Raw genomic sequence first — 24734 nt, forward strand, 5'->3', positions numbered from 1 at the left:
TATAACGTTATATATATAACATTATGTATGCTGTAAAGACAGCATAAATCTGCAGCACACAGCTATAACACAAAACCTCAAGAGTAACTAATGAAAGAATTGAGATGAGTGGATGTTTTCTGTACACCCCGATACTTTGTTCCAAACCTAATCAAAACAATCTTACATCATAGTACTTGAACACTTATTTGGCAATTCAGTTTCAATTTTCTCTTAAATTAATTATGGAATGCAATGATGACATTATAACATCAACTTAAAAACTTAAGGAGATTTTTTTTATTATTTTGACAAGTTTTTAAGACTGTGAAGGAAAGGTAGAAGCAAAAATGATGACATTTGATTGATCAACAGAAGCATTTTGTTACCTCCATTCCTTAATAAAAGAAAAAGGAACATTAGCATGGTTTGGGATTTCCATGCCACTGGCAGTGTGATAGTCATTCTCTGCATTTCCATCAAAGGTGCCACATAGTCCCACTGTATGTTTGTAATCTGAACTGGGTGCCCTAAGCGTTATGCTCATTCCCCATTCACTCACGTCAGCACGAACGAAAGCTCCAGAAGAAAACAAAACCTAAAAAGAGATTGAAGATAGCCTCATGAGAAACGTGAGTTTTTTATTTCACCTGTTCTGTAAGCAATTATTTACCACTTACTGTTACTTTTCTTCCTTGATAGGACTCAGTGATTCTGACATTGCTTCCTGTTGTGTCTCTATTTATTACAGATAAGTGTGGCTGTGATTCATGGAGCTGACCACTGCACATGTCAAATGCAATTATATCACTTCCTTCCTTAGCAACAAAGCCACAGTTGCAGGATGCTGGGTAGTGGAGACTTCCACAGTCCCACTGGCGAACATGAACTTCAAAATCTCGAGATGTACTCTTGTAGAGAACAAATGTTCCTGTTTTAAAATTGTCATAGACGCTGGAATCAAAAGAATAGCACATGATATCACTTTGGTTATGAAATAACTGTACCACTACAGCTCAACAACTTTATTTTCAAACAGATTTCTAACATTTGGTGAAAACATTGATAGGGAAACTCATTCTGCCAAGTCAGAAGAAGCAGTACAGCCCACAGAGCAAAACACAGCTTTATCCTGAGTAAACACCATCATATCTTCCTCTGAGCAGCGTTAAATCAAAAAACAAAACAAAACAAAACCACCAAAAAAAACCCCCACCTTATTTTTACAGCAGAAAAGAAGGATCATGAGTAGAATATATGTAGACAATGGCAGTGAATAGAAATAAAAGCATGAAGATACTGCCATTCCTCGATTTTTTTTAACAGTGCATATGGAGGGTACTTCTCAACCTTTGTGCTTCTACAACAGTACACTGCTGCAGCAAGAGCAATAAGATGCATAGCAGTGTGCATGTGGGGGCAGCTGCTGAAAACTGCACAAGTACCCTTGACAAAATGATTTAGAAAGTCACATCCTTTTAAAAAGGTCTGCTTTATTAAGATGGAGATGGGGAGTGCTTATTCCCAATGATCATTTAAGATGAAAACCATAAATAGCAACTTGCTTTTTTTCCTTAGGGTTAGCCATCTGTCCCCTGAAGCAAGGTTAAAATAGCCAATTTAATGATTCAGCAGCAAGAAAAAAAAAAAAAAAAAAAAGAAAAAAGAGAAAGAAAACCCCCAAACTTTTGCTGTAAGTTTAATAGCCTCTTGGCTACAAATGGCATTTGACAGTTGATTGTAGACTGGCAATTTGCTTTGTATATAATGGGCCAGCAGGCAAATTGCAGATGGCTGCACTACTGGGACTGCATTGGACTGTCCATAATTCAGTACATAATTTGTTTCCTCTGTTTGTAAAATGAAATAATTTATCCTTAAAAAGAAAGTTCTTTCCCTGCAGCATCATGCTTCCAGACAGATCACTTCAGTGAAACACTGTTTCATGAGAAAGCTTGATCACAATGCATTCATGGTTACTATGCCCAGTGAAGACATCCCTAAAATTTCCACTGAAGGAGAAACTGCAAGATCAGGATAACCCCACTGACTTTATTAGTAGCAGTAGTCAAACTTCTATCACAGAACCCATCACAACTTTTATTTCCCCTTCTGTTATCATGTGTGGGCTGAACATCCTTATTTGGAGGCAACATATCCTCCTCTTCTCACCCAGCCACTTGAAGAAATGTGCTCCTGCTGAACAAAGAATGTAAAACTCTCAGGTGTGGAGCTTGTGTTTGTTCAGACGTCTTTTGTGAACTGGAAACATCTTGAAAGAAAGAAGCACACCAAAAACAGCTGTGGCCAAGAAAGCTGTTTTCACTTCAAAATCCTTTTTGGCCAGTGACATGCAAGTGACAGCAGTATGTAAGTGACTTTCAATGCCACTAATAAACACAGCAAAATACTACACAGACAGCAGACAGCTTCCAACAATTCATCCTTACAAGGATTCAGATACTGACACACAGAAATAAGGAAACTATGCTTTTGTTTGGAAACACCTCCGCATGAAAAGTTTTGTCTAATCAATCATTTTATCATGGTTCATATTTAATATACAAACATTTTTATCTTTCATAGTCAACAGACTGCACAACAGACTACCACTCCTCTTGTCCATTTGCTTCATTCTCTTGCCACAACCGCAAAACTTGCCTTTAGAAATGCAAATATTACAAACCTCATCATGTCTGGCAAGCTTTTACCAACTAAAGCACATTTATCCTTATTGTCACAAAAAAAAAAAGTAAAACTCAGTATAATTGCAGAAAACTACAGCTTTGTATCACCAGCACAGATGTAGAATAAATATAGAAATAATTAAAGAAATAAAACACACACCCCAAAACCCACCCACAAAAAATCCCAACACACTTAAGAGCAGTAAGCCAGTAATTACCTTCCATCAAATGTAATTATATGAGGGTCAGTAAATGAGTAGCAGTAGGCAGTGGGTAGGTCCCTAACTGTAATCTTCAAAACAAAGAAACAAATTGTAAAACATGTCAGATCAGGAAATAAATGGACTTAGGCACATTATTTATCTTATTATAGTAGTTTACTTTATACTAAATATATTATACTTATAATCAATCTGAGTAATTACTTCAATATTAAAATGTAAAAAAAAAAATTCAAATTAAAAGACAGAATTTCAAGAAAAAATAAAGCAACTAAAATCAACCATTTAGAACTCTTGGTGTGAATCAGCAAGTCACAACTGAAATAAAAGCTTCATTAACACCAGCCACACTTCTGGCCAGTTTACAGAGCTTAACGTGAAGATTTTTAACCTGCATGCTTTCTGGAACATAGCCATTCCACAGGAAATTCTCACTGGATATAGGTTCAACTGCAATTCTGGTAATCCTGTCTCCATCCTGCATGAAGTCTGTCACAGCAGTGAAATAAATTACAGCTTGACTACAGATTCCATTATTGCAAGATTTCTGGAGAAGATCCACATGACAAGAAGAAAGAGCCAAGTTTAGACCTAACTGCTCTTTACCTGTTTTAAAGAAAATACATCATTAGTGAGTTCTTCTTCTAAATAAGTCACATGCTGCACATTACTGTTAATATAGATACTAACTTCTTTACATACACTTTCATAAATTAAAATAATTACTCATTTTTCTTGGGTTTGGTTTGGTCATGTAAAAAACCTCCTCTCTACCTCTTCATATACACACCCAATAAAATTTTTTTGCATTTCCCAGTTTGATAGACAAATAGGAATCATGATAGGCTTGCTAATGTGAAAAAAAATGGTTGTCTACATAGGCAAGGCTCCTCCTGGTTCACAGGATTTGTGCTTGAAAAAATATTACAGAAAATGGCTATAACAGTAAAATATGAAGACTTTGTGACTGCATAGATCATACTTGCAGTGCAACAGGTAAACAAAATTAACTGAATTATAAACTTTACAAGTATTACAGTATTCTGTCTATTCAAGTTAAAGAATGTGGCTCCAATATCAATGCCTACCAAAACAACACCTACAAACTTCAGCAAGTAATTCTTTCATATTTTCAGCAGCACCATACAGACTGTGAATCCTTTTTGTAATATTTTAGGAAGTATTTTACAGTGTCACAGCTTCTTTGAAGAAGGAAACCAGCATAGTATTTATAAAACTCCATTAAATATGCAAAATATAACAAAATCAGGGTAATACTCACCTTCATCAACACTATTTAATGTCAGTGAGATTTTGCAGTCACTTTCTAGCTGGCTAAATTCAGGACAAGGAATAGGAATGCTACTTTCTATTGTCAGTCTGTATTCCTTCCCATCTTCTGATATGTCATATGTTTCTGCATGTATCTAGCACAGAAGAAAATGTACTTAAAACGCAATCTCTGTGAGTAAACTGCAGCACTGCTTCCTAATCAGTTAGGAGTGCTTATTAACACAGGCTGAGGAGCAGCAGTACATTGAGAAGAGGCAGACACAGCAACCAGAGTCTTGAAGAGATGGGTAAAGGGGAAAGGATAAGGAAAAAGCAAGAGTAAAAGTTAGCTGGAAAGGTAAGGAGTTAGCAAACCACATTAACACCACAAAAGTTAGTAACTCCTGGAAGCCAAGACACAAACAGTTTTGTGTACTGTCTGGGTGGGGGGGGGGGGAAAGGAAGTGGGAAGCTACCTGCAGGCAGCAATTCCAAAAGAATTTGGAAGCACCATATTTCTCCTGGGATTCCTCTCTGCAAGCTTACAATACAGATCACCAAAAACATATAACCAAAAACTCAGTTAGAGATCAGTAATAGGGACCTACAGCTGAGCTTGGTAGGCTGGGTGGAATCCTGAATGCAGACTCACAGGAAAACAAAGATAACCCATTGCCTCTTTGCAGGGTACACTGCAGAACTGCACTTCCGTGAGAGAAATCTGAGCCCCAATCCCATAGAAACAAGCTCAGGCTAAGTCTTCAGGACTATACCCAATATGTAATGACATGCAGTACATCTTTCTGAGACTGGGCCATTCTTGGCCAGCAAATGGCTCTCTATAGCTCTATCCACAGTAGGAACTATCACTCGGCCTCTGACCAAGCAGCACAGCACAGCCCACCTCCCAGCTACCCGTATTTAAGCCCAGACCAGGCTGGCTCAGGGCTGTGACCTCAAACTTTATGAGCACAGTGCCAGTCGGCTCCAGCTGCTGGAAACCAAGGCCCACACTGTGTGTGCAAGGTGCCAATTCAGCCTTCCTGCACCTTGAGTACATGGGGAGCACACAAACCACTGCGACTCTCTTGCTTTTGGACAAATTTAAGTCCACCTCAGCGGACAACACGCTCTATTAATTCACAGTTAATACATTTTAAGTGCCTTCTAGTCAGATGACTGATTGCTGTAGCAACACTCAAAGATTACTACTATGTTATGTTTTTACAAAGTTACCTTAATCCCAGCAAAAAATTCCTTGCTCTCAACTGAAGAGCTTTGTATATCTGGCTTCTCCATGAAAAAAGCAGAACTGCTACAGTAGACCTGTAGGGTAAAACCAGAATAACAGAATACATTTTTGGTATGAAGTGGTCACATGAAGACAAAACCCTACCACCATGGGCTGGTTCGATGAATTCATTGGCCTATCTTCTGGTTGCACCAGAAGGTACCAGTTGCCAGTGGTAAGTACAGCTAAAGAAAAGAACAGACACAGACTGAGCATGCTAGGACCTTCTCCTGGCATATTCTAACAGCGGTGCAGAGACTTGTTCAACTAATGGCTGCATAGAAATCATATTTAATAGATACCTAAAAAATCTTTTCTGGAGCATTTCTGCAACCAATGATATCTGTGAAAATGTATTTTACACTTGCTTATATGTTATTTACTACATTCTTTTCCATTTCAGTTTTTGCCCTTTAATTTTGTTTAGTGACCATTAGATCTTAGATTATGTTTTTCCTGCTTTTATGGACCTGGATAATTTTTTTCAAGATGAGGAATTCAGTGTGGTTTCCCTCCATTGAACCAGTTCCATGCTACTGGACACTATGGTTTTGCTTTGGTTTTGTGTTCATTTTGGGGTTTGTTTTTATTTTGCTGTATCCATTTTGAGATGTGTTGACCACACATGCAGTATTTCTGATCCTGAAAAAAAGAAGAGATTCATAGCAGCAGGAGGTAGCTTATGATTGTGCCTTTCCTTTTGACTGTCACCAAGCCAACACTGTCAGGCAAGTCTTTGCGAAGTCCCCAAAGGATTTTTGAGGATTAACAATTGCTATTGCTGTCCATAAACCATCAAAGCAGCCTGGCTTTGGCATGAACATACATATGCACACCAATCACGGGTTTTTTTGTTTTATTTTCTCCAGGAAAAATTAACCTGTATTTTGGTATATATAAGTAAAAGGTTTAGAGATTTTCCAGTGCTTAGGCTTCTCAAAGTTACCATGAGAGCCTAAGCCCTCATTCTGGTACAATGGAAGGTAGGGCATCACACTGCTTTTGATGGCAGAGATTAAAACATATAAATCCTAGACACAAAACCAGTAAGCAGCAGCTCATTCAGAGAAAAAATATCTATCTAATGAATCAACAACACAGCTTTTCATAACCTCTGGCTCTTATAGCCTCTCACTGAGATGCAGTTGCATCCAAAAATCCTCTTAATTTACAGTGTTCTAATAAAAATTTACCTCCTGGAGGCACGCTGCACTGTATTGAGACAAACAGTATCAAAACCTTAAAGGCAGTGGTAGTTATAGTTCTGTGGTATTTACACATTCATATGGGCAGTTGGTGTAAAGTAGAGGCAGTAGGCTTCTGCCAAGAAAAATTATGCAGCAAGGTGCTGGACCTCTCTCTAAAAACTGTCAGTGTCTACTGAGCCATATTTGCAAATACACAAAGAAATCACATTAATGTTTTAACCTACTCTGTCTCCAAGTCTGATGTTTATCCCATCTAGTTCTAGAAGTGAGAAGGTATGAACTGCTGTTTCATGTGTAAGTTCTTCCTTGATACCTTCAGGAGAAAGTCTTGACCAAGTTACAATGAATCCAATAGAGCCGTTTGCAATAGGAATGTCAAAGGTACACCTTAAGTAGATGCTGCCTTTGATCATCTCTGCTACAACTTCAGGAACAGATGGAAGTGGTGGTGACACAGATGGAGATGATGTAGGAGCCAGGTTACCTAGTCAAACAGAAGTGTGGTCTGTGCTTTTTATTCTGCACAAAATCAGTATTGGATACAATGACATTGACATATCTTTTGCCAAATAATACACTAATAATATTACCTTTTACATTTGTGGAAATACTACATAATTTCTTAAGAGAATCAAAGAAAAATGTGTATCTTTCTTCTATTAATTATTACATGGAGAAAAACTCTTTATGAGCTTTTGATTATATTCTAGCCAGTAGGAAGGTGCTAAAGAGGGGAAAAAAAGTCAATCCAAAAAAACTCAAGATAATAAAATATACTTCATTATTTTACCAGGCAGGAGAGAACAACAAGCAAAGCAATGTGTCTTACAGAAGAATAATTTCACTATTTATGAAGACAGTGGGGAAAAGAAAAAGAAAAATTAAAAAGAAAAAGGCTATTTAGAAAGGAGCAGAACAAGCAGCAATATGATTTGTAGATTCCTCTTATATTTTACTCCTGAAGAATCGAAGTAATCTGTCATTCAGCATAATTACAAGTACTTCTTGATATTTTGATATTCAAAATATTCTGAGAAAGAACTTTTGTAATCCAAGTTTGTCTGAAATTACCTCCCAACTGCTCACTTTGCAGCAAACCAAGCAATACCCTTGATAACATGAACGTATTTTTATTCAAGACAGAATATGACTAAATAGTGACATGATTGGGTCACAGATGCACAGAAAACCTTGAAAATCAAAACAAAATACTCACTGCTGCAGATGCCTTCAATTCCCATTCCCTCAGGATCACAGGTCTGTGGCCTTGCATCTGAAACAACTACAGATTGTTTTGACATTGTATATTCACACACATACCAAGTACATACACCAGTGCTCTTAGATTATAGACCAAATGTCACAAAACACTAATTGAAGTGCAAACTTGCAAAATAGAAGCAGTCTTGTAATCTGAACCATGTACAGCTATGACAGCAGTGAGCACAAAGCCTTGTGCTGGAAATCATCCAGGGTGAAGGGCACAGAACATTCTAACACCTCTACAACTTTTACTGCTGATGTGCTCAGCCAATACTTATACATATTGTTAGTGAATAAAAAGGAATGATACTATTCTCTTAAATATATATTTTGCCTCCCCTTACTCACATCTGAACACTTCAACTGTAACCCTGGACAGTGAAGTTCAGTGCAGACCTGCTTTGAAAAGAATCACCTTTCCTACAGAGACCTAAGGAAAAGTGCTTGTGCACTGCTATTGTTTTGTATTTTGAATGCTATAGAAAAATAAGTGGAACTTGGCTTTAACATGAGAATGCCAGTTAGCCACTTTACTCAAACAACATCGAAAGGGCAGCAGCAACACTGGAAATCCCATTCACCAAAAAGAATGAAGAACAGATTTTTCTGTTCCACACTTCAGTGGTGTAACGTTTGAATTCCATAGCATGTAGAGGACAGACTGAAAATTTGCCTCAGTTGTTTACAGCTATCAAATGTTAAAGAGAAAACACAGTACACATGGTAACCTAGATACAAAAAGCAGTACAACAGTACAATGTACTTTACATGACAACAACATCTTAAATGCATGGATTTAAACTCAAAATGTGTTTCAGATTTACAGCATTCAGCAGAGGCAAACAAGTTATGCTTTTTGCCTGCTTTGCTTTGAGGCAGTAAAAATTTGCTAGTTCGCTGTCTAGCTGTGGTTTCATATCTTCTTTCCTCATCATGTACCAGGATCCAAAGTAAATTGCAAGTCCTATTTTGCAGGAGTTCTTCATTGTTTCAGGCACATGCTTCCTGAACCCTTGGAGAATGTCTTAACAATTGGATCTAAAGGTGCCAACACGGCACCAGAAAGCCCACTGACAGATTTGCTGTTAAGCTTTTGAAAGCAGTCAGTAATAGAGAATATGACTCCAAGCAATACAGCATATGATGCATGAAAATATTGCTAGTATTTTCACAATGGTGTGTTATACGAGCTAACAAGAATTTCCTACTACACTAATTTGTCACAGTTTCACTGTATTTATAACTGTAAGGATTTAACCATGGGTTCCTTATCTGAAAAATCTGTCATGAATAATGAAATACTGAAGTTTTGAGCTGTGAACACCCACACACTTCTGCAGCACAAGCACCCAAGACAGTGGGAGACGTTGCAAAAGGTCTCCTGTTCTTTCTCATAGTACTAATAAAATGTGTATCAGTAGAGCATTTGTGTGTTGAATTTTCTTCTAGCAACAACATGTATACTCTCCAGAAAGATGATAAGAGTTACAACAAAAATATTCCTAACAATGCTAAATAATAACTGATATAAACACAGCTTGCTCAAGTTCTTGAGACAAAATTTACTCTGATACATAATTCTATGCATCTTAAGTAATGAATATTTCGAGAGTTTGAGTGCAATGAACTACACTGAATTTTGACTTCCAGATGTGTCATATAACCCCACCTCATTATATGGAAAATTTCAATTCTTGAGTTTCTGGGCTTTGAAAATTAGTGAGATGTTACATGTAAGTTAAAGAGGGGTGAAGTGAACCCACCTCATCATTTCAGATCATTTCTTCTATAGTATCCATATTGAAATTCAGGATTGCAAGAAATTTTAGCAAAACTATTTCCTGACATTTCCACTCCACCAAATATCAGACAGATATAGATCAGAAACACACCACTTAGCTGAGTTAGAGCATGCATTTTCTTACCTTCTGCACAGTACCCCATGCATCCTTGGGTGGGCTGCAGTAAGTAAACAAAGAAATCTCCACAGTTCCTCACCCTGACAGGGATTCGGAAAAGACAGCAGTCTTTTGAAGTGCTGGAGAAAAACTGCCATGTAGCACAAGCTGTTAACTGTTTGATCTCACCAGGCTGAGGCATGGATTCTGAGTCCCTCAGAGACAACCAGACAGGGGCTTGAGTCCCACAGTGATTCATCTTCAGCACCAGAGAAAAACATCAGGAAATGGTTAATGCTACATCAAACTGTTGCTGTGCTTTAATGAGAGGTACATAGGTAATTAATTTCTCCCATTAGCTTTTAGCAAAGTTCAGACAGTATAACAGAGGGATTGCTGACTTTCCTCCTCAAGGTTGAATACAAATGCACACAAAAGAGACCTAAGACCTTTTTTGAGCCTAGTGAATTTGTGTTTGTTTCTAAAGACAGGCTACAATTTAATGCCTGAAGAACTTAACTGGAAGCCACACCTGAGCGTTTTGCTCAAAAAAGCTCACAGTTGTGTTATGGCTTAGTGAGCTACTTTGCACCATTAACCTACAGTAAGTGACTGTGTGGATGCTATCAGAGCACAGCAAACACAGTGTAGAGCATAAGCACCCTGAGTATCAACTAAAGGTGTTAAAGCTGACACCTTTTATCTGCCCTTTGCCATCAACTGAAGGCTCAGCTAACCTGGATTTCTTCTTAGAGACATGGGCAGCTGATGCATTTGTATGTTTAAACTGGTTTGTATTAATTTAAAAGCAGTTAATTGATGGGATTCTAGTTTATTTTTTAAGAGACTGTGACAAGGAAATTTCAATTCATTAGAAAAATCAAGAGTAAAATATTCTAACGACATTTTCAGGCTTTTTAAGGAAGGAAGTGTTTTAAAAAGGGGAAACTAAAAAGATGAATCTCCTTAGAATATAACAGAGCTCCAAAATAAAGCTCCAAATAAGCTCCAAAGTAAAGAATTACACATCTGAAGCATTAAATATTTCAAGCAATTATTGAGTCTTTGGAGGCTTTCAGATGGCAAGGAAACTAATCTTCAGTCAGCTCTGTTAGTTCAAGCTATTTTAGGAGTAATCTCTTCTGTGACATGATGACTTTAAAAGCTCCACAGTTACTGGATTCATGTGGCTGCAAGTCTTTACACTGCTCTCACATGGCCTTCCTAAAACACTGGCCATCACACAGTTCCAGCTTTACAGCATGATAGCCCTGCTATGCTGCCACTGAGAAAATTTCTTTAGCACTGAGTAGAAATTACAGTTTTTGAGTCCTCTGAAAGGGATTTATCATCCTCTGCTACTGCCCATTCAGTGTAAAATTTTCAATGCTTAAGACTTAATTTTCCAGCTAACACATTTTAATATAATCAAGTTTTTAGAGAAGATAGGTACTTTGTATTGTTCCACATCAGTCCCCTTAACCATACTCTTTTTTTATACCTACCCTACTGAAAAATTCTTCACCAAAATATCTGTTTCTCAGAATCAAATGATTTGTAACATTACCTCCACGCACTTGGTTGGCATCTCAGCAGGCTTATCAAAAACCATGAAGCGATACCATCCTGGTGTTAGGGAATGGTCACAGATTAAATCCTGAATAGATGATTGCTGGAGGTGGGATGAATCAAAATCCACACTTCGGTAAGGGCTCTGCAGGATCTGATGTCCACCAGGAGAGCACTCAAGAACTGTGGAGCAAGAGCATTTCGAGTATCAAGATGAAATGCCTAACAAGTATTTTAGAAAAGATGTTAAGCATTTTTAAGTGAAAATAAGGATATGCAATATCATGTGAAACTAATTTTATGAAAGAATATATTGAAGTCTTAATAACAACAACTGTGGATGTTAGCACTCAGAAATTAAATAGAATTCATTATGTCATAACTTTCCTTCTTTTAGTGGACAGTAAATGCAATACTAACCACATAGGCACTTACCCTGGATGCAAAACCAGTGGGAAGGAATATGTTTATTCTTTCTACCTGGACTTGGGTTTTCGAAACCTGAACACAAATGAGGTGTCAGATATATAAGAATATAAAAATCTTACCTTAAGAGGAGTAAGGATTATCCAAAGGTCTTTGGATAGAATAGACTATTACTTTACAGAACTCCTCTGCATGAAATTAATTCCCTCATATGGATGAGAGTTGGATAGCTGCATGCAGTTTGCATGTATACATGCAGAACATAGCAAAAGTGTGTATGAAAATGGGTAGATGCTTGGTTAAAGATTTTAAGTCAATTTGCATGAATGACATACTAAATACGTACTAAATACAACTGCCAAACATATTTTTTGACATTTAAGTGACCTTGTGGCATCGAAAATTCTCTCAAAATTGATAGGTAAAATGAAGGATCAGAATATGAAGAAGTCTTTATCACAATTTTTTTTTTTTAATGCAAACTCATTCAGAAATAAAGCAGAATGACAGAATTTCTGAGTCTGATCAGGCAGCTGAGTTGACTTCTGTCAAAGACAGTGACAACAAAAGTTCTGGCTAATGGCATATTTACATGCAGAATACTGAATAGCCATTGTTGTTCAGGAATGTGCTTGAGAAGTGAAAGTAGGGAAAAATACAGTAAAGGAATGTTTATAAATAAGTGACATTAAAAGTATACCTATCTATTTACCTTGCTTCTAAAAATGGACAGCAACTGATGCTCACGGTGAATAAAATTTTGGGTTATACTGAATGATACAGTGAATCTTAATTCTTGCCTTCATTATGCTACTATTGACTTTAAAGATGCAGCTGTAAGCAAAGCTGTCTAATGCTACATTTTGAATATGAAAGCTCTGATCTCCAGTTTTCGGTCCCAGGTTTGTCTGTATTTGTCACATATTTGGCATGGTATAATTGTGTCACTGATTAGAAACATCTTGGCTCAAGTCATGCAATAATTTACTATCTTCCACATTTTTCATGTCATTCTAGATAACCACAGTTATAAAACAGTTTCAAAATCAGGTAATTCCCCACCTTTAAATGGAGAATATGTCCTAGTGAAAGAATAGACTTTATCTCTTTCAGCACAGTATGAGAATCCTACAGTCTTTCAAAGACTGAAGATTTAATCTGATATGGCTTTAGGCTACCCAGGCAGGTAACAATAGCTTTATCTTCTATCCTCTAAGGGCAGCTGGAAGTCAGTGTGATTGACTGTGCCACCACTGTGTTTCTGAGTTTCTTGTAGTAGCCTGTAGGCTATTCATGTCCATACAATTTGACCTTACAGGGAACTTACCCTTCACTGGAATTTAGAGAAAAGCTCTTGAAGAATCACAAGTCAGTCATGTGTGTTATTGAAATGTTTTCCAAGCAATCTACAGCACAAGCAGTTTACGAACCATGATGAAAGTTTCTTCCTGTCCTCTGTTTTTTACTGGAATTATCCCTTTCATACAGCACCCTCATTAGTTTTCTTTCCTGTAACTGAATCACTCCTGAAACAATTAATATCTGTTACCTTCTCCATTAATAAATCAAGCTAGACATGACAAGTCTTTATTTTCTTTTCTTCCACAATTTAATTAGATCATCGTTTGATAGATCTTTAAAACAGCTGACTGTAGTCACTTGTAATAGGGTTATAAATCCTACTAAAGATCAAATTATAAGTTTCTTATTATTATGCATATCACTTTAAAATGCCATCGAGCTCTTTATGAATCCAGTGTATTCTTTTCTCCTTTCTAGAAGTATGCTAATATTTCTATAGTTATTGTTTAGAAATCTTTTGTTGTGTAACACTGGTTGATTTTTTTTTCTTTTTTGTTCTGCAAAACAACTGAAAATAACTGTCATCATCAATAACACAAATAAAAATGTTGTGGTGGCCAAGCCCTCTTCCATATAAAAACAACGTTTTTACACACCAGACTGTAACTGAAGTGCTGTCTAACTTCAGCAACAGCAGAAACAAATAAAATTATCATATTTATGGACAGACACGCAAAAAATTAATGTCATGTTCTCTGCAAAAACATTACCCCTGCAGAACAGATCTGCTCCAACCAGAAGCATTTAAGAGGGAGTTGGCTACATTTTCCACTGAAATAATGATTTCCTTATTCAAGATGCCTTAAATAAAAATAGATTTTGATATAAGCATTCTTTCAAATATTATTCTCAGGATGATGAATACTGACTTTGCTGAAATGCTCCAAAAAAGCTTTGCCTGTGTCTAACACCCAGCAATTTTATAGAATCATGGACCAGTTTGGGCTGGAAGGGACTTTAAAGATCATATAGCTCCAACTTCTCTGACACAAACAGGGACACCTTTCATAGACTCGGTTGCTCAGAGCTCCATTTAAGCTGACCTTGAACATTTCCATGGATGGGGCAGCTATGGCTTCTCTGGGCAACCAGTTCCAGTGCCTCACCACCCTCACAGTAAAGAATATTCTTCTAACATCTAATCTGAACCTACTCTCTTTCAGTTTGAAATTACCACCTCTTGCCCTGTCACTACATGCCCTTGTAAATAGTGTTTCTCCATCTTTCTTGCAGGCTTCCCAATGATTCAAGTCTGACAAAATTATAAGGAGCTGAAAACAGGTTCTGATAGCTTGAAAATGCTAAGGAAGGTTACCTACAGGGCAGGCTTACCTACCAGCTCTGTCCAGGATGTGAGCAACATTAAATTAGGGGAAGATATGTGCGCTACTGGTGACTTGACTTCATCCACAATCACAAAATATTCTAACACGTTCTGACACAAAACAGAACACTCATGTATGTTTTAACAAAATTTAGCATTTACTTATGATTATTCCTAATGGAAACCTTTCCATATATATGGGATTATTATTTTAAATTTTTTTATGGACGTTTAAATGTATTAGTGATTTAGTAACTTTCATTTCAAATATTTGTGATAGAATAATGAAATTCTAATTATAAAATACACAAATGAATACTTGAGAAATAAGAGAAATATTCAATCTCCTCTGTAGATTGTGTACCTGTATTTTCACTTAAGCTAGAAGAGATACATGCAATAGGTTATCAATAGGTTATTAGGAGAGACTTGTTTCTAGAAAGTTGTAACTCTCCCATTCTTTTTGGAGGTACAGATACAACACACTGCCTGCTGAAAAAAGCAGTCAATTGTGGGAAAATATGCAGCTGTTTCCCTAGAATGTGAATTTACTTATCATACTCTGTGCTTCTTTCCACAAACACCCTATATATACTGCACATGGTTCTTTGACTTGTGTCTCTGCATACCAGGAAGAATTTGATTCCATATTTGCTTTTTCTTGACTGTTTTCAGGACCAGTGCAGTGAGCTTTGCTTTGATCCATCCCAGACTTCCTTGGTCCTGATGGATACTGAGAAATGTGACTCTAAGCTGCAACATCTTAAACACATGGATAGCTTTGTGCTAGAGGATGAGCGTTTTTGGAGATACAGACAAAATCTCTGCACACACTTCGAGGTTTCTACCATGGTTGCTGTAAACTGGGTCACATAATAGGTCCTCTGAACACCTTAACCAAAAGTCAGAAGTTTCTGAAATCAACACAGGAGCTCATTTACCCCAAGGAGATATTAAGCGGCTCCTGATGACTATCTCTGAGGCAGTCGGGTGGAAAATGAGTTCCACAAAGGAAGGGCTTTTCAACTTCCTGTTCACATCTCTATTCCATCCATGTGCAAAGAGGGGTCAGTGATTTTTCACCTGTCCAGAATGTTTCCAACAGGATGGAGCAGTCAGGAACTGAGGACTGCTGGGTACAATCTGGAGTAGAAACAGGAAAAGGAATCACAGCAGACTACAGACAAGCAAGGGCAGAGTGGCAGAAGTGGCAATCCAGTTCCTCAGGCACAAAAAGCTTGTATCTCCTGCTGCCCAAAGGCTGGGATCTGGCAAATGACCATTGATAAACTAACAGAGTCTTTAGTAAGCGCCCACTCTGTGAATGTGCTTTTTCTTGCATCTACTGACTGCAAAGGATGCAGCATACCAACATGCCAAGGTAGAAACTAGAACTGTGACTGGATTTAACAAAAGTATTTGTGGATCTAAACTCTTCCAAAATAATAAAATAGAAAAAAGTTCACTTTTTGGAAGAAGCTATCCTGGAACAACTTTTTAGAGTAAAAGAAGAATATAAAAATTAGTGTAGCTACCTAAAAAATACCGTATTTTCTGATGAGACCTATAAAAGAACATGAGCAAAAATGTTGTAGCAATGACAGTATTGCAATCCCATGGAGCAGGAAAATGGTGACTTCTACTCATGGACCAATGAAGAAAATCGAACCACAAATTAATACATCTTTATACAATAACCTCATTAGACTGGGCGTTAAAACCACTTTCAGCCTTTTCAACCACTCCTGTTCACACCCTATGGGGTGCTTTGCAAAGGTAGTAAATAATCACATAGACTTTATGAAAGAGTAAAATATGTGTTTACAGAATGTTTTCTAATAGTCTCATTGCAGTATGTTATCGTATCTACTCTTGATGTGGTTTTTCTATCCGAAATTTGAACTATACAGACACAGGTTTTACAGAGGTCCCAAGTAAGGATGCGCCAAGGCACTGCCTGTGCTCCAACAACAGGCGAAAAGCGCCAGGAAGAAAGGGTGGGAGACCCAGCACCCCCGGTCTTGGAGTTCCCCTCGGCAGGTTTTCCCCGCAAGTGCACTGTGACAAGGACAGTTCCTACGTTGACTGAACTTACGAAGTTCAGCCTCTTCCAGGGAAACCTGGGACACGCAGCCCCTGCCCTCGGCGACAGGCGATGCGCGGGCACGGGGAGCGCCGGCGCTGCCACCCTGCCCCGCAGCAGCCGCCCATCCGCCCTCGCCCGTCCCGCTCGTTCACCTGCCTGTGCCCGGTGCCTGTGCCCGGTGTCCCGTGCCCGGTGTGTGTGCCCGGTGTCCCGTGCCCGGTGTGTGTGCCCGGTGTCCCTTACCTCGCCGGCGGGCCCCGGCCGCCGCCAGCCAGCCCAGCACGGCGGCGCAGAGCCAGAGGCGCGGGGCTGGGGGGACGGCCCCCGGCATGGCCCCGCCGCTCCGCTCCGCTCCCCGCGCTCCCCGCCGCACTCGCTCCCGGCCCGGCCGCGGCTCCCGGCGCCTGCGGCCGCTCCGTGCGCCCACCCCGCTCCCCCGCGCAGCCCCTCCCCCGGGGGCCTCGGCCCGCCCCCCTGCCCCACCCGGCCCGGCCCCGCCAGGGTCGCCGAGGGGGTGTCCGTGCCCCGTCCCGGCTCTGGGGCCGCCACGGCCGGGGGCTTGTGCCCGGGCCGCTGTGGCATCCCCCGCCCGGGGCTCCCTCGTGGGGGTTCTCTGCAAGGAAAGGAAAGAAACAGTCGTTGGTTCTTGTCGGGGGATCCGTGAGGATGCTTTTCCATATCCCAAACAGGTCCAAAGAGACCCAGAGCAGGTTGGCATCGTGAGCAGTGTCCTATTGCCCTCCAACCCAGAATTGTATTTATTTTCTGATGCACAATAAACGCTGAAGAAGAGCCAGTTTCAAATTGGCCCTTCAATAGATCACCAAGAGTATTTTACATGTCTTTAACCTTTACTATATGTAACCTTCACTACCATTAATGCAGACTGAGTTTAGCAAATATTTGACAGTTCCAAGAGCCCATGTTTTAAGACTTGCTGAGAGATGTTCCTCTTCACAGATGTCTGTCAGAGAACAAAAAGCAGTACAAATCTCAGCATTTAAGATTTGGTGGTATTTCCCATTGTAGGCCTGAGGTTGTTCAGTCATTGAACCACTTGGCACACACCGAGCAGTACAGCAGTACACAGAAATGTTTCACATGCTCTGTAGCATATGTAGGCCTAAATCTAAAACATAAAAGTTGACGACACTAAAACACAGTTTACTGTCATCCACTGAACATCTGCCAGGCTGCAATGGTCAGCGAGGACTGCTTCCATGGGGTGCTGACCTGGGTGGCTCTTTGCAGAGCAGCTTTCCCTGCAGGAGGAGCTATCAGGGACTTAAGGAAGAGGCACAGCAGCATTGTGGGCGTAACCTCAGTCCTCTTTTGCTCACATACCCTGAGCTTCTTCATGGCAAGGAGCAGTTCAGCTCTATGATGATAGTGAGTTTTTAAAGAGAATCACTGTCACAGCCTGAAGTTGAATCTGGTGTCTTGGATTCCTCTCAGTTCTCCAAGGCTGATAATTTTGTCTCAAGGATTTGAGGAAATTTTAATAATGAGTTTTCTTAATTGTTTACTCATCTCTCTGGTTTATTTGTCAGCAGATAAGACAAACTTTTATCCTGAAAAGCTGCATATGTCTGAAATTAGTTTGGGTTTTATTTTTCATTTTTCCCATGCCACATATTTATACAGAAGACAAGAGGAAAGAAAGAGGTATTTTACAAAACAAGTTACGAAGTCAAGACCTAGAAAGAGAGATGTGAGAAGCTTTGACAAAATTTAAACACTGAGCTACTTCTTTGACCCCTGCTAGTCATGATGGAGTGTATTTACAGGAGGATTAACACCTTTTGTCATGGATCATTCAGGGGATTGAAAGAGGTGGCAGTAATGGCTGCGGGAGTACAGGAATCTTTCATCTTTTCTAGACTGGTTTTCCTCTGCCAGCTCCCTCTGCTACTATCAGCCTTGTGGCCTCTCACAGTGACAACAGAGAAAGAGCATATTGTGCTTAAAAGAGCTGACAACTTGCCAAAAGTACTACTCGGCACTCATGGTGACAGAGTTGTGTCAGTGACAGCGAATTTATGGAAAACGAAAGTAATTCTAGGGCAGTCTCACGCTTATAATAGGAGAATAGGACTTTCCAACAGGTTAAATTTCAGATAGTTTGTGTCAGTAATTTCCATAGGTTTAATTAAATAAATCACAGGCTATGTAAAATTGTGTTGCACTACTGAGAATCTCTTTCATTTACAAAGGAATGTGAAGTCAGGCTGCAATTTTGTATGCGTATATTACTAAATAGCAGGATGCTTGGGAGGAAAACCAAGACCACAGAATGAAGAATTTAAGATACTATCATGGTTATGTAGTCCAAGTCATTACTTAATATTCAACTGAAAACATGGCACAGGGAGGGATGATATCAATGCTAGGGAGCATTTAGACACTGCAGCACAAGGCAGCATTTCCCGTAGTGGATTTTATGATTAACAACAAATAAAGAGAGATTTAAGGTTGGTTTTGAAAATTATTCCAAAGCTAATTTAAGAGTTTAGTAATATCAGCCTGTTCAGTAAAGCTTTTAAATATGTATTTATTTTAAGGTGGATTCCAAAGTTCTGTCTATGAATAAATTAAATTCAATTTTTGAACAAGCCTGAGCAGAAGTACTTTTGCTGAGTCAGGACTGTCTCATAAGGGAGGGAAGAGCATAGTGATTAGTTGAAGAAAAAAGACGTGTTGGATGACAAGGAACACAACTTGGGCAATGCTGAAAATAGAGTTTAAAAATTCAGATAACAAAGAAGGTAACTCTGCTGATGCTAAGTTCTTGGATTTGCAACTAGATTGTTCTGGTTTAATAGTTATCTGCATAAGTTCATGACTGTGCAGCTCTGGTATGTGTGCATGGGTAACACAAATCCCAGAAAAAATGGTCAAAGGGGAAAAAAGGGAATTTTTTTATAAACACAGCCAACATAGCAACTTTGTCATTTGACACTTCTATTGCTAACATGCCAGTGGGATGTTTTCAGCAGTGCACCTTGATCATCCACTTAATGTATACAAAATATATGTCTTATACATTATTTAGCATTATCATTGTCTCACATTGCATTTGGGGGAACAGCCCAGAGTGAGCATCAGGCAAGTGTATAGCAGGTTGATTAAAGACTATTTTAGGTAACTAAGTTAAGAAGAACAATCAGCAGCGTTTGCCAAAATGTGTACCAAATGTACACCAAATATGTGTGTAGCTGCTTGGGTGTAAACTGGAAATGAAAAATCACCCCTGAATTTTAAAAGTAGCTGCCTCTAGACAATGCCACAAATGTTTTTGCTAGTTGTATCCAAACCCTCAACTCGAAGGTAAATAAAGGTATCACCTACAAGAAAGGCAGTACTTGTGGTAGGCTCCTTGGAATAACAAGTAATTAGTGTGAATGGTAGGGCACAAGAGAGGGGAAGCAGAGTTTGAGCGCTGAAGGCAGCTGGGTAGGTGGATGCTGTCCTGAACAATGAATCCCCAGCTCTGACACTTACAAGTTCTTAGCCATGTTTTGTAAACTCAGGTAAACAGAGAAGACTCTGATTAAGCTTAAGCTAAAATCGCCCACTATATCTGATTAATTATAAGCCTTTTCTTTCCAACTGTGTAGCTAAGAGTACAAATGGAAGTCTTTCTTAAATGAATCCTTTATGCTGTACCATTAAGCCTGTCTGTACTGTAAGGCGAGGTAAATCTGAATAAACCCTTTAAATCTATGTTGCTGTATTTGTTATCTGTGCAGAGATAGAGCATGGATGATAACTCCAAATAAAGCTGTGAGCAGAACTTGGAAGCTGGGAGAAATTTCCCTGTAAAGCTTCAAAGGGTTATTGCAGTATTGCCAAGTGCTGAATGTTTCAAAAGAGTTTCCTTCAGCAGATAACACCCCTCCTGTAAGGAGCAGATGGCTGAGAGATAGCCTGCAGCCCTAGGCAGATCCAAAAGTATAAGAGAGGGATGAGTTCTCTTGCTTTTTGCCCCTTAATGTTTTTAGTTCTTTCTGTGTGTAAAAATAATTTCTTTTTGTTTGTGCCAGTTCATATAGGTGGATGGTAAGTGAACTCGTCCTTTCCAAAGCAATAAATTGTTAACATTCTTTGTCTAATCAATTTTGCCCTTAAAGTCAAATTCCAATCTTCCCTTCAAATTGTAGGTTGTGTGACTTTTAACTTAGCTAAGGTTCATTTGATTTAAAAACATGGTTTAACAGCTCTGAAACTAATGTCCTGAAACATCACTAAAACATAGGAAGACACACTAAGACACATTGCCAGTCCCAGTTCAGAATGAGATATTTGGGATATCCCCCTTCCCTATCTTTGACACCATATAAGTAGAAACAGATAAGCAGTAATGGTCATGTGCATTTATTCATTTCAGTCATTCTGTGACTAAAACTACAGCATCACAAGAGGTTAACTTTACTCATGTTTATTCTGCTGGCGGCTTTTTCAGAAAACTGAGGGGCTTTTGAGTGACAGTTGTTTTCCAAAATGCTTTTAAAATTTGTAGAGGGTATTTTTTAAACTGCCATGTAAATGTACTCAGCATTGACAGTCTGTTTAACTTTCAGAAGTAATGACATCTTTAGTAGGTTTTAGCCCTAATTCTCTTTTATATTTGACCTCTTTTGTACACTGTATTTGACTTATGCAGTAAAGGACTTCAGTTTAAAAATCTAATGTAATTTGGCTTTGATAAGCAGTATAAGAGTTAATGTAAATCATAGGAAATCTGTCTCCAGGAGTTATTAAGAGTCAAATAAAATCAGTGTTAGGCTTTCCATTAACTTCAATCGTCTTTGGATCAACCACTTACTCTTTTTTTTTTTTCCTCAAGTATTTTTATACTCTTAATTCATGGTCTATCAGCTGTATTTACTCAGAATGTGCCAGAATATTTTGAAGTCTGGGAAGTCCCTTGGCTAGTGGAATATTAATGGAATTATCTTTATTTTACGCATAATGAAATGTAGCACTGACATGTAATTACATTGATAAGCTAAGTATGATACAATTCTCAATTACTATTTCTTCTCTTTCTGTTTTCCATGCAAGATAAAGTGAGTGTACAGCTCACTTTAGTAGCAATTTTTAAAAAGTAGGACACCATAGAATTCATTCTTTACCCTATATAGAGTAAATGCTGCTTGAGTAAGGTGCAAAACATTGATCTTATACGAAATGGTGTACTTCATATTCAGTCTTACTGGCTTTCACCTATTTGTATTTGCACTACTATTTTTGATATTTGTGAAATAAAAATTAACATTACTGGGTAAAATCTTGACTAAGTTATATGCTCTTCTAACATGCAGATGAGAAAAAGTATCCTTAAAATATATATCTTATGCAGATGATAAACAAATAATAGAATATTTTTCTCAAATTCTCAGATTACCTTTGTTGGTATCTGTTGGGGCCCTCCCCCTGCCATGTAGTTCTGGGAGAGGGGCCCTGGGGGGAGACACGGGATTTCCCTGCCCCTGCTCAGCCTCATTCCCCATTGGTTGTTTTGTGTTCCCCTGCGCGGGCAAGGACCCTCCGGTCCCGTGATTGAGCTGTTCCTGGGCAGAGCTCCGGCCATGCGGCTGGAGAAATAAACATCTCTGAAACATCTATCAAGAATCTGTCCATACATATTTCTTTTTCACGGGCCTCGTTGTCTGATACATCGTGTGGAAGTATCTGCACTGTAACAAATGGTGGTAATGCGAGCGGAACAATCCCCGATCCCTAAGGACAGTGACTGATTTGTGAGTAAACTCTGGAAACTGGATTTCTCTTCTTGTTTTTGTTTTGCTGTTCCATGTCTAAACTATGGAGGAACTGTGGGAAGACTCTTGGCTCTCAGAGCCGCATATGGACATTTATCTTGAACTTGAAAAGATTCTTGAACAACGATTCGTAAATTTTAGCTTAATTCAAGCTCAAAAGGAACTGAAACATTTCCTTTCATGGTTGTTTAAGAACTTTTTCTATGTTTCTTGGGATTTAATTCTTACCAAAGACTTTTGGAAGACCGTTTGGACACAGTTAATTTTTGAGTCAAAATATATGCCGATGGAAGAATATTTTCGTGAATATTATTTAATTACCGAGACTGTTGAACAATGTCAGCTATGTCTTGGTGAAGGGAAGTGTGCCTCAGAATCCGTGGACTGACCCAGGCCACGTGCACCGAGCGCTCTGCGAGCAGCAGCGAGGCAGTTCCTGCACGCAGGCGGAGCCAAGCGAGCCGCAGTGTCGGTGGCGGAGCAAGGCGCGGCGGGAGCGGCGGGACCCGGCAGTGCCCGCCCGGCCCCGCGCAGCACGTGGTGGAGCGAGCCCTGTGAACGCCCAACCGAGAGGGGCGGCGCGCGGGCGGCGGCTGGCGGCAGTAGCGGCAGAGTGGAGCCATACCCAGCCGAAACGCGCGCTGGAGCAGGGCACGGGGGGGTCGTCACTTGGGGGCCCAGCCGAGACGTGGGCACGGCCCCAGGCAGCGGCAGCGCAGCTGAGAGCAGAGGCGGCGGAGCACAGAGAGCTGAGCAGCGCGGCCCGGCCCATGCGGCCCCAAATGTGACCCTGGGAAGAGCATGCAGGCACGAGCAGCCCTGACAATTCCAACACGGGACTGAGCAAAAGCGAAAGAGAAAGCAAGAACGCAGCGAGACAGAAAACAGCAGCCACTCGGAAAAAGGAAAAAATCACCGTAGCTAACATTTTAGGAATAGTAAAATGGTATAATGTTAAACAAAATTATGGTTTTATAACAAGATGGGACAACCAGCAAGACATATTTGTTCATAGAACTGCTATTAAAAAGAATAACCCTGAAAAATGCATCCCAAGCTTGGGAGATGGAGAGGTGGTGGAATTCAAAATTGTGCAAGGTAGAAAAGGGTTACAAGCAGCAGAGGTCACTGGGCCTGATGGTGTTCCTGTAAAAGGCAGTATATATGCTAAAAATTGTAGTCATGTTAGACAATATCTCCATTATAAGCCCCCCCTATAGTCTCCCTTTCCTAATCCTACCTTTCCCTTTTACCCTATATCCTATTACCCCCAGTGTATTCCAAATCTGTTTTTCACCCCATGGCTTCCCTATACAATTCCCTTTCCCTACAACTCCTCTCTGATGCCGAGGGGGGGATGAAAAGGGGGAGGGAAGAAATTAAACCCTCTCCTGCCTCAGTTTCCCCACAAAGCATGCCCAGAGAGTCCTGTCTCCCTTCTGTCAGCCTTAAGATGTTCCAGAGAATCTGTTTGGACATTTAAAGACTCAAGAGGGTGGCTTGTTTTATTTTGAAACTGTTCTTGTTATGTTTATCCAGTTGTTTTCAATGTTAACTTTAAATCTCTTTTGTTAAAAATAAATGGGTGAAATGTTGGGGCCCTCCCCCCTGCCATGGGATCCTGGGAGAGGGGCCCTGGGGGGAGGCACGGGGTTTCCCTGGCCCTGGTCAGCCATTGGTTGTTTTGTGTTCCCCTGCGTGGGCAAGGACCCTCGGGTCCCGTGATTGCCTCAGTTCCTTGGCAGAGTCCTGGCCATGCGGCTGGAGAAATAAACATCTCTGAAACATCTATCAAGAATCTGTCCATACATATTTCTTTTCCACGGGCCTCATTGTCTGATACATCGTGTTGAAGTATCTGCACTGTGACAGGTATCAAAGGCTCTGATCATGTAGACACTAAAATGTGTTCTAGTAAAATCCCACAAGAAGAAGGGGGATTAAAAATCTCCCAAACCCCATATCCTAGTGCTAAAAGCTGTGTTCTTTCTTTCTTGGCCTATAATTTCTCCTCCTAGCTTTTACATTGCATGTGGGAACAGCTTACCAAGTAATGAGTCAGTAAGGTCACTGAGCAGCCACCTCTGTCTGTGTCCAAATACAGACATGGCACCCCTGATAAGGGGCACATCCTACCCACATTCCATGGCTATTTGATAATGGTGAATATATAAATAAATAACCTGTGGCTGGCCTGGTAGGAAAAAGATGCAATCCCGAAACCAGGAAAAGCACATTCTTTGCCTTTGTTTTGTGAAAAGGCCTCTGTGGTCTCTCAGGGAGGGAGTTCACAACTGAGGATCATAAAAAGAAGCAAGCACATGCAGAGGGTTCCTCAGCTTTTACCATTGCACTGAGTTAGGAT

At 39.8% G+C, this 24734-nt stretch overlaps 1 protein-coding gene across 3 annotated transcripts in view; it reads right to left on the bottom strand.

Annotated features, from left to right (window-relative positions):
* The window catches only part of LOC138106389 (von Willebrand factor D and EGF domain-containing protein-like), a 36907-nt gene extending 19990 nt beyond the window's left edge, over positions 1-16917 (bottom strand). The window contains exons 1-11 of one of the 3 annotated variants that reach the window (XM_069006920.1): positions 16830-16917; positions 11387-11571; positions 9847-10078; positions 7875-7940; positions 6883-7142; positions 5396-5485; positions 4170-4314; positions 3279-3493; positions 2885-2958; positions 660-933; positions 369-577 (exon numbers count right to left, since the gene is read on the bottom strand). In XM_069006920.1, coding sequence (XP_068863021.1) covers positions 369-577; positions 660-933; positions 2885-2958; positions 3279-3493; positions 4170-4314; positions 5396-5485; positions 6883-7142; positions 7875-7940; positions 9847-10078; positions 11387-11571; positions 16830-16917 — 1838 coding nt within the window. Of the gene's footprint in view, positions 1-368; positions 578-659; positions 934-2884; positions 2959-3278; positions 3494-4169; positions 4315-5395; positions 5486-6882; positions 7143-7874; positions 7941-9846; positions 10079-11386; positions 11572-16829 lie in introns of those variants that run through there. The other 2 variants (XM_069006921.1, XM_069006922.1) reach the window with 2 other exon arrangements.
* Between the last annotated feature and the right edge of the window lie 7817 nt (positions 16918-24734).

This window comes from Aphelocoma coerulescens, chromosome 2 (assembly GCF_041296385.1).
Source record: "Aphelocoma coerulescens isolate FSJ_1873_10779 chromosome 2, UR_Acoe_1.0, whole genome shotgun sequence".
In the NCBI taxonomy this organism is placed as follows: domain Eukaryota; kingdom Metazoa; phylum Chordata; class Aves; order Passeriformes; family Corvidae; genus Aphelocoma; species Aphelocoma coerulescens.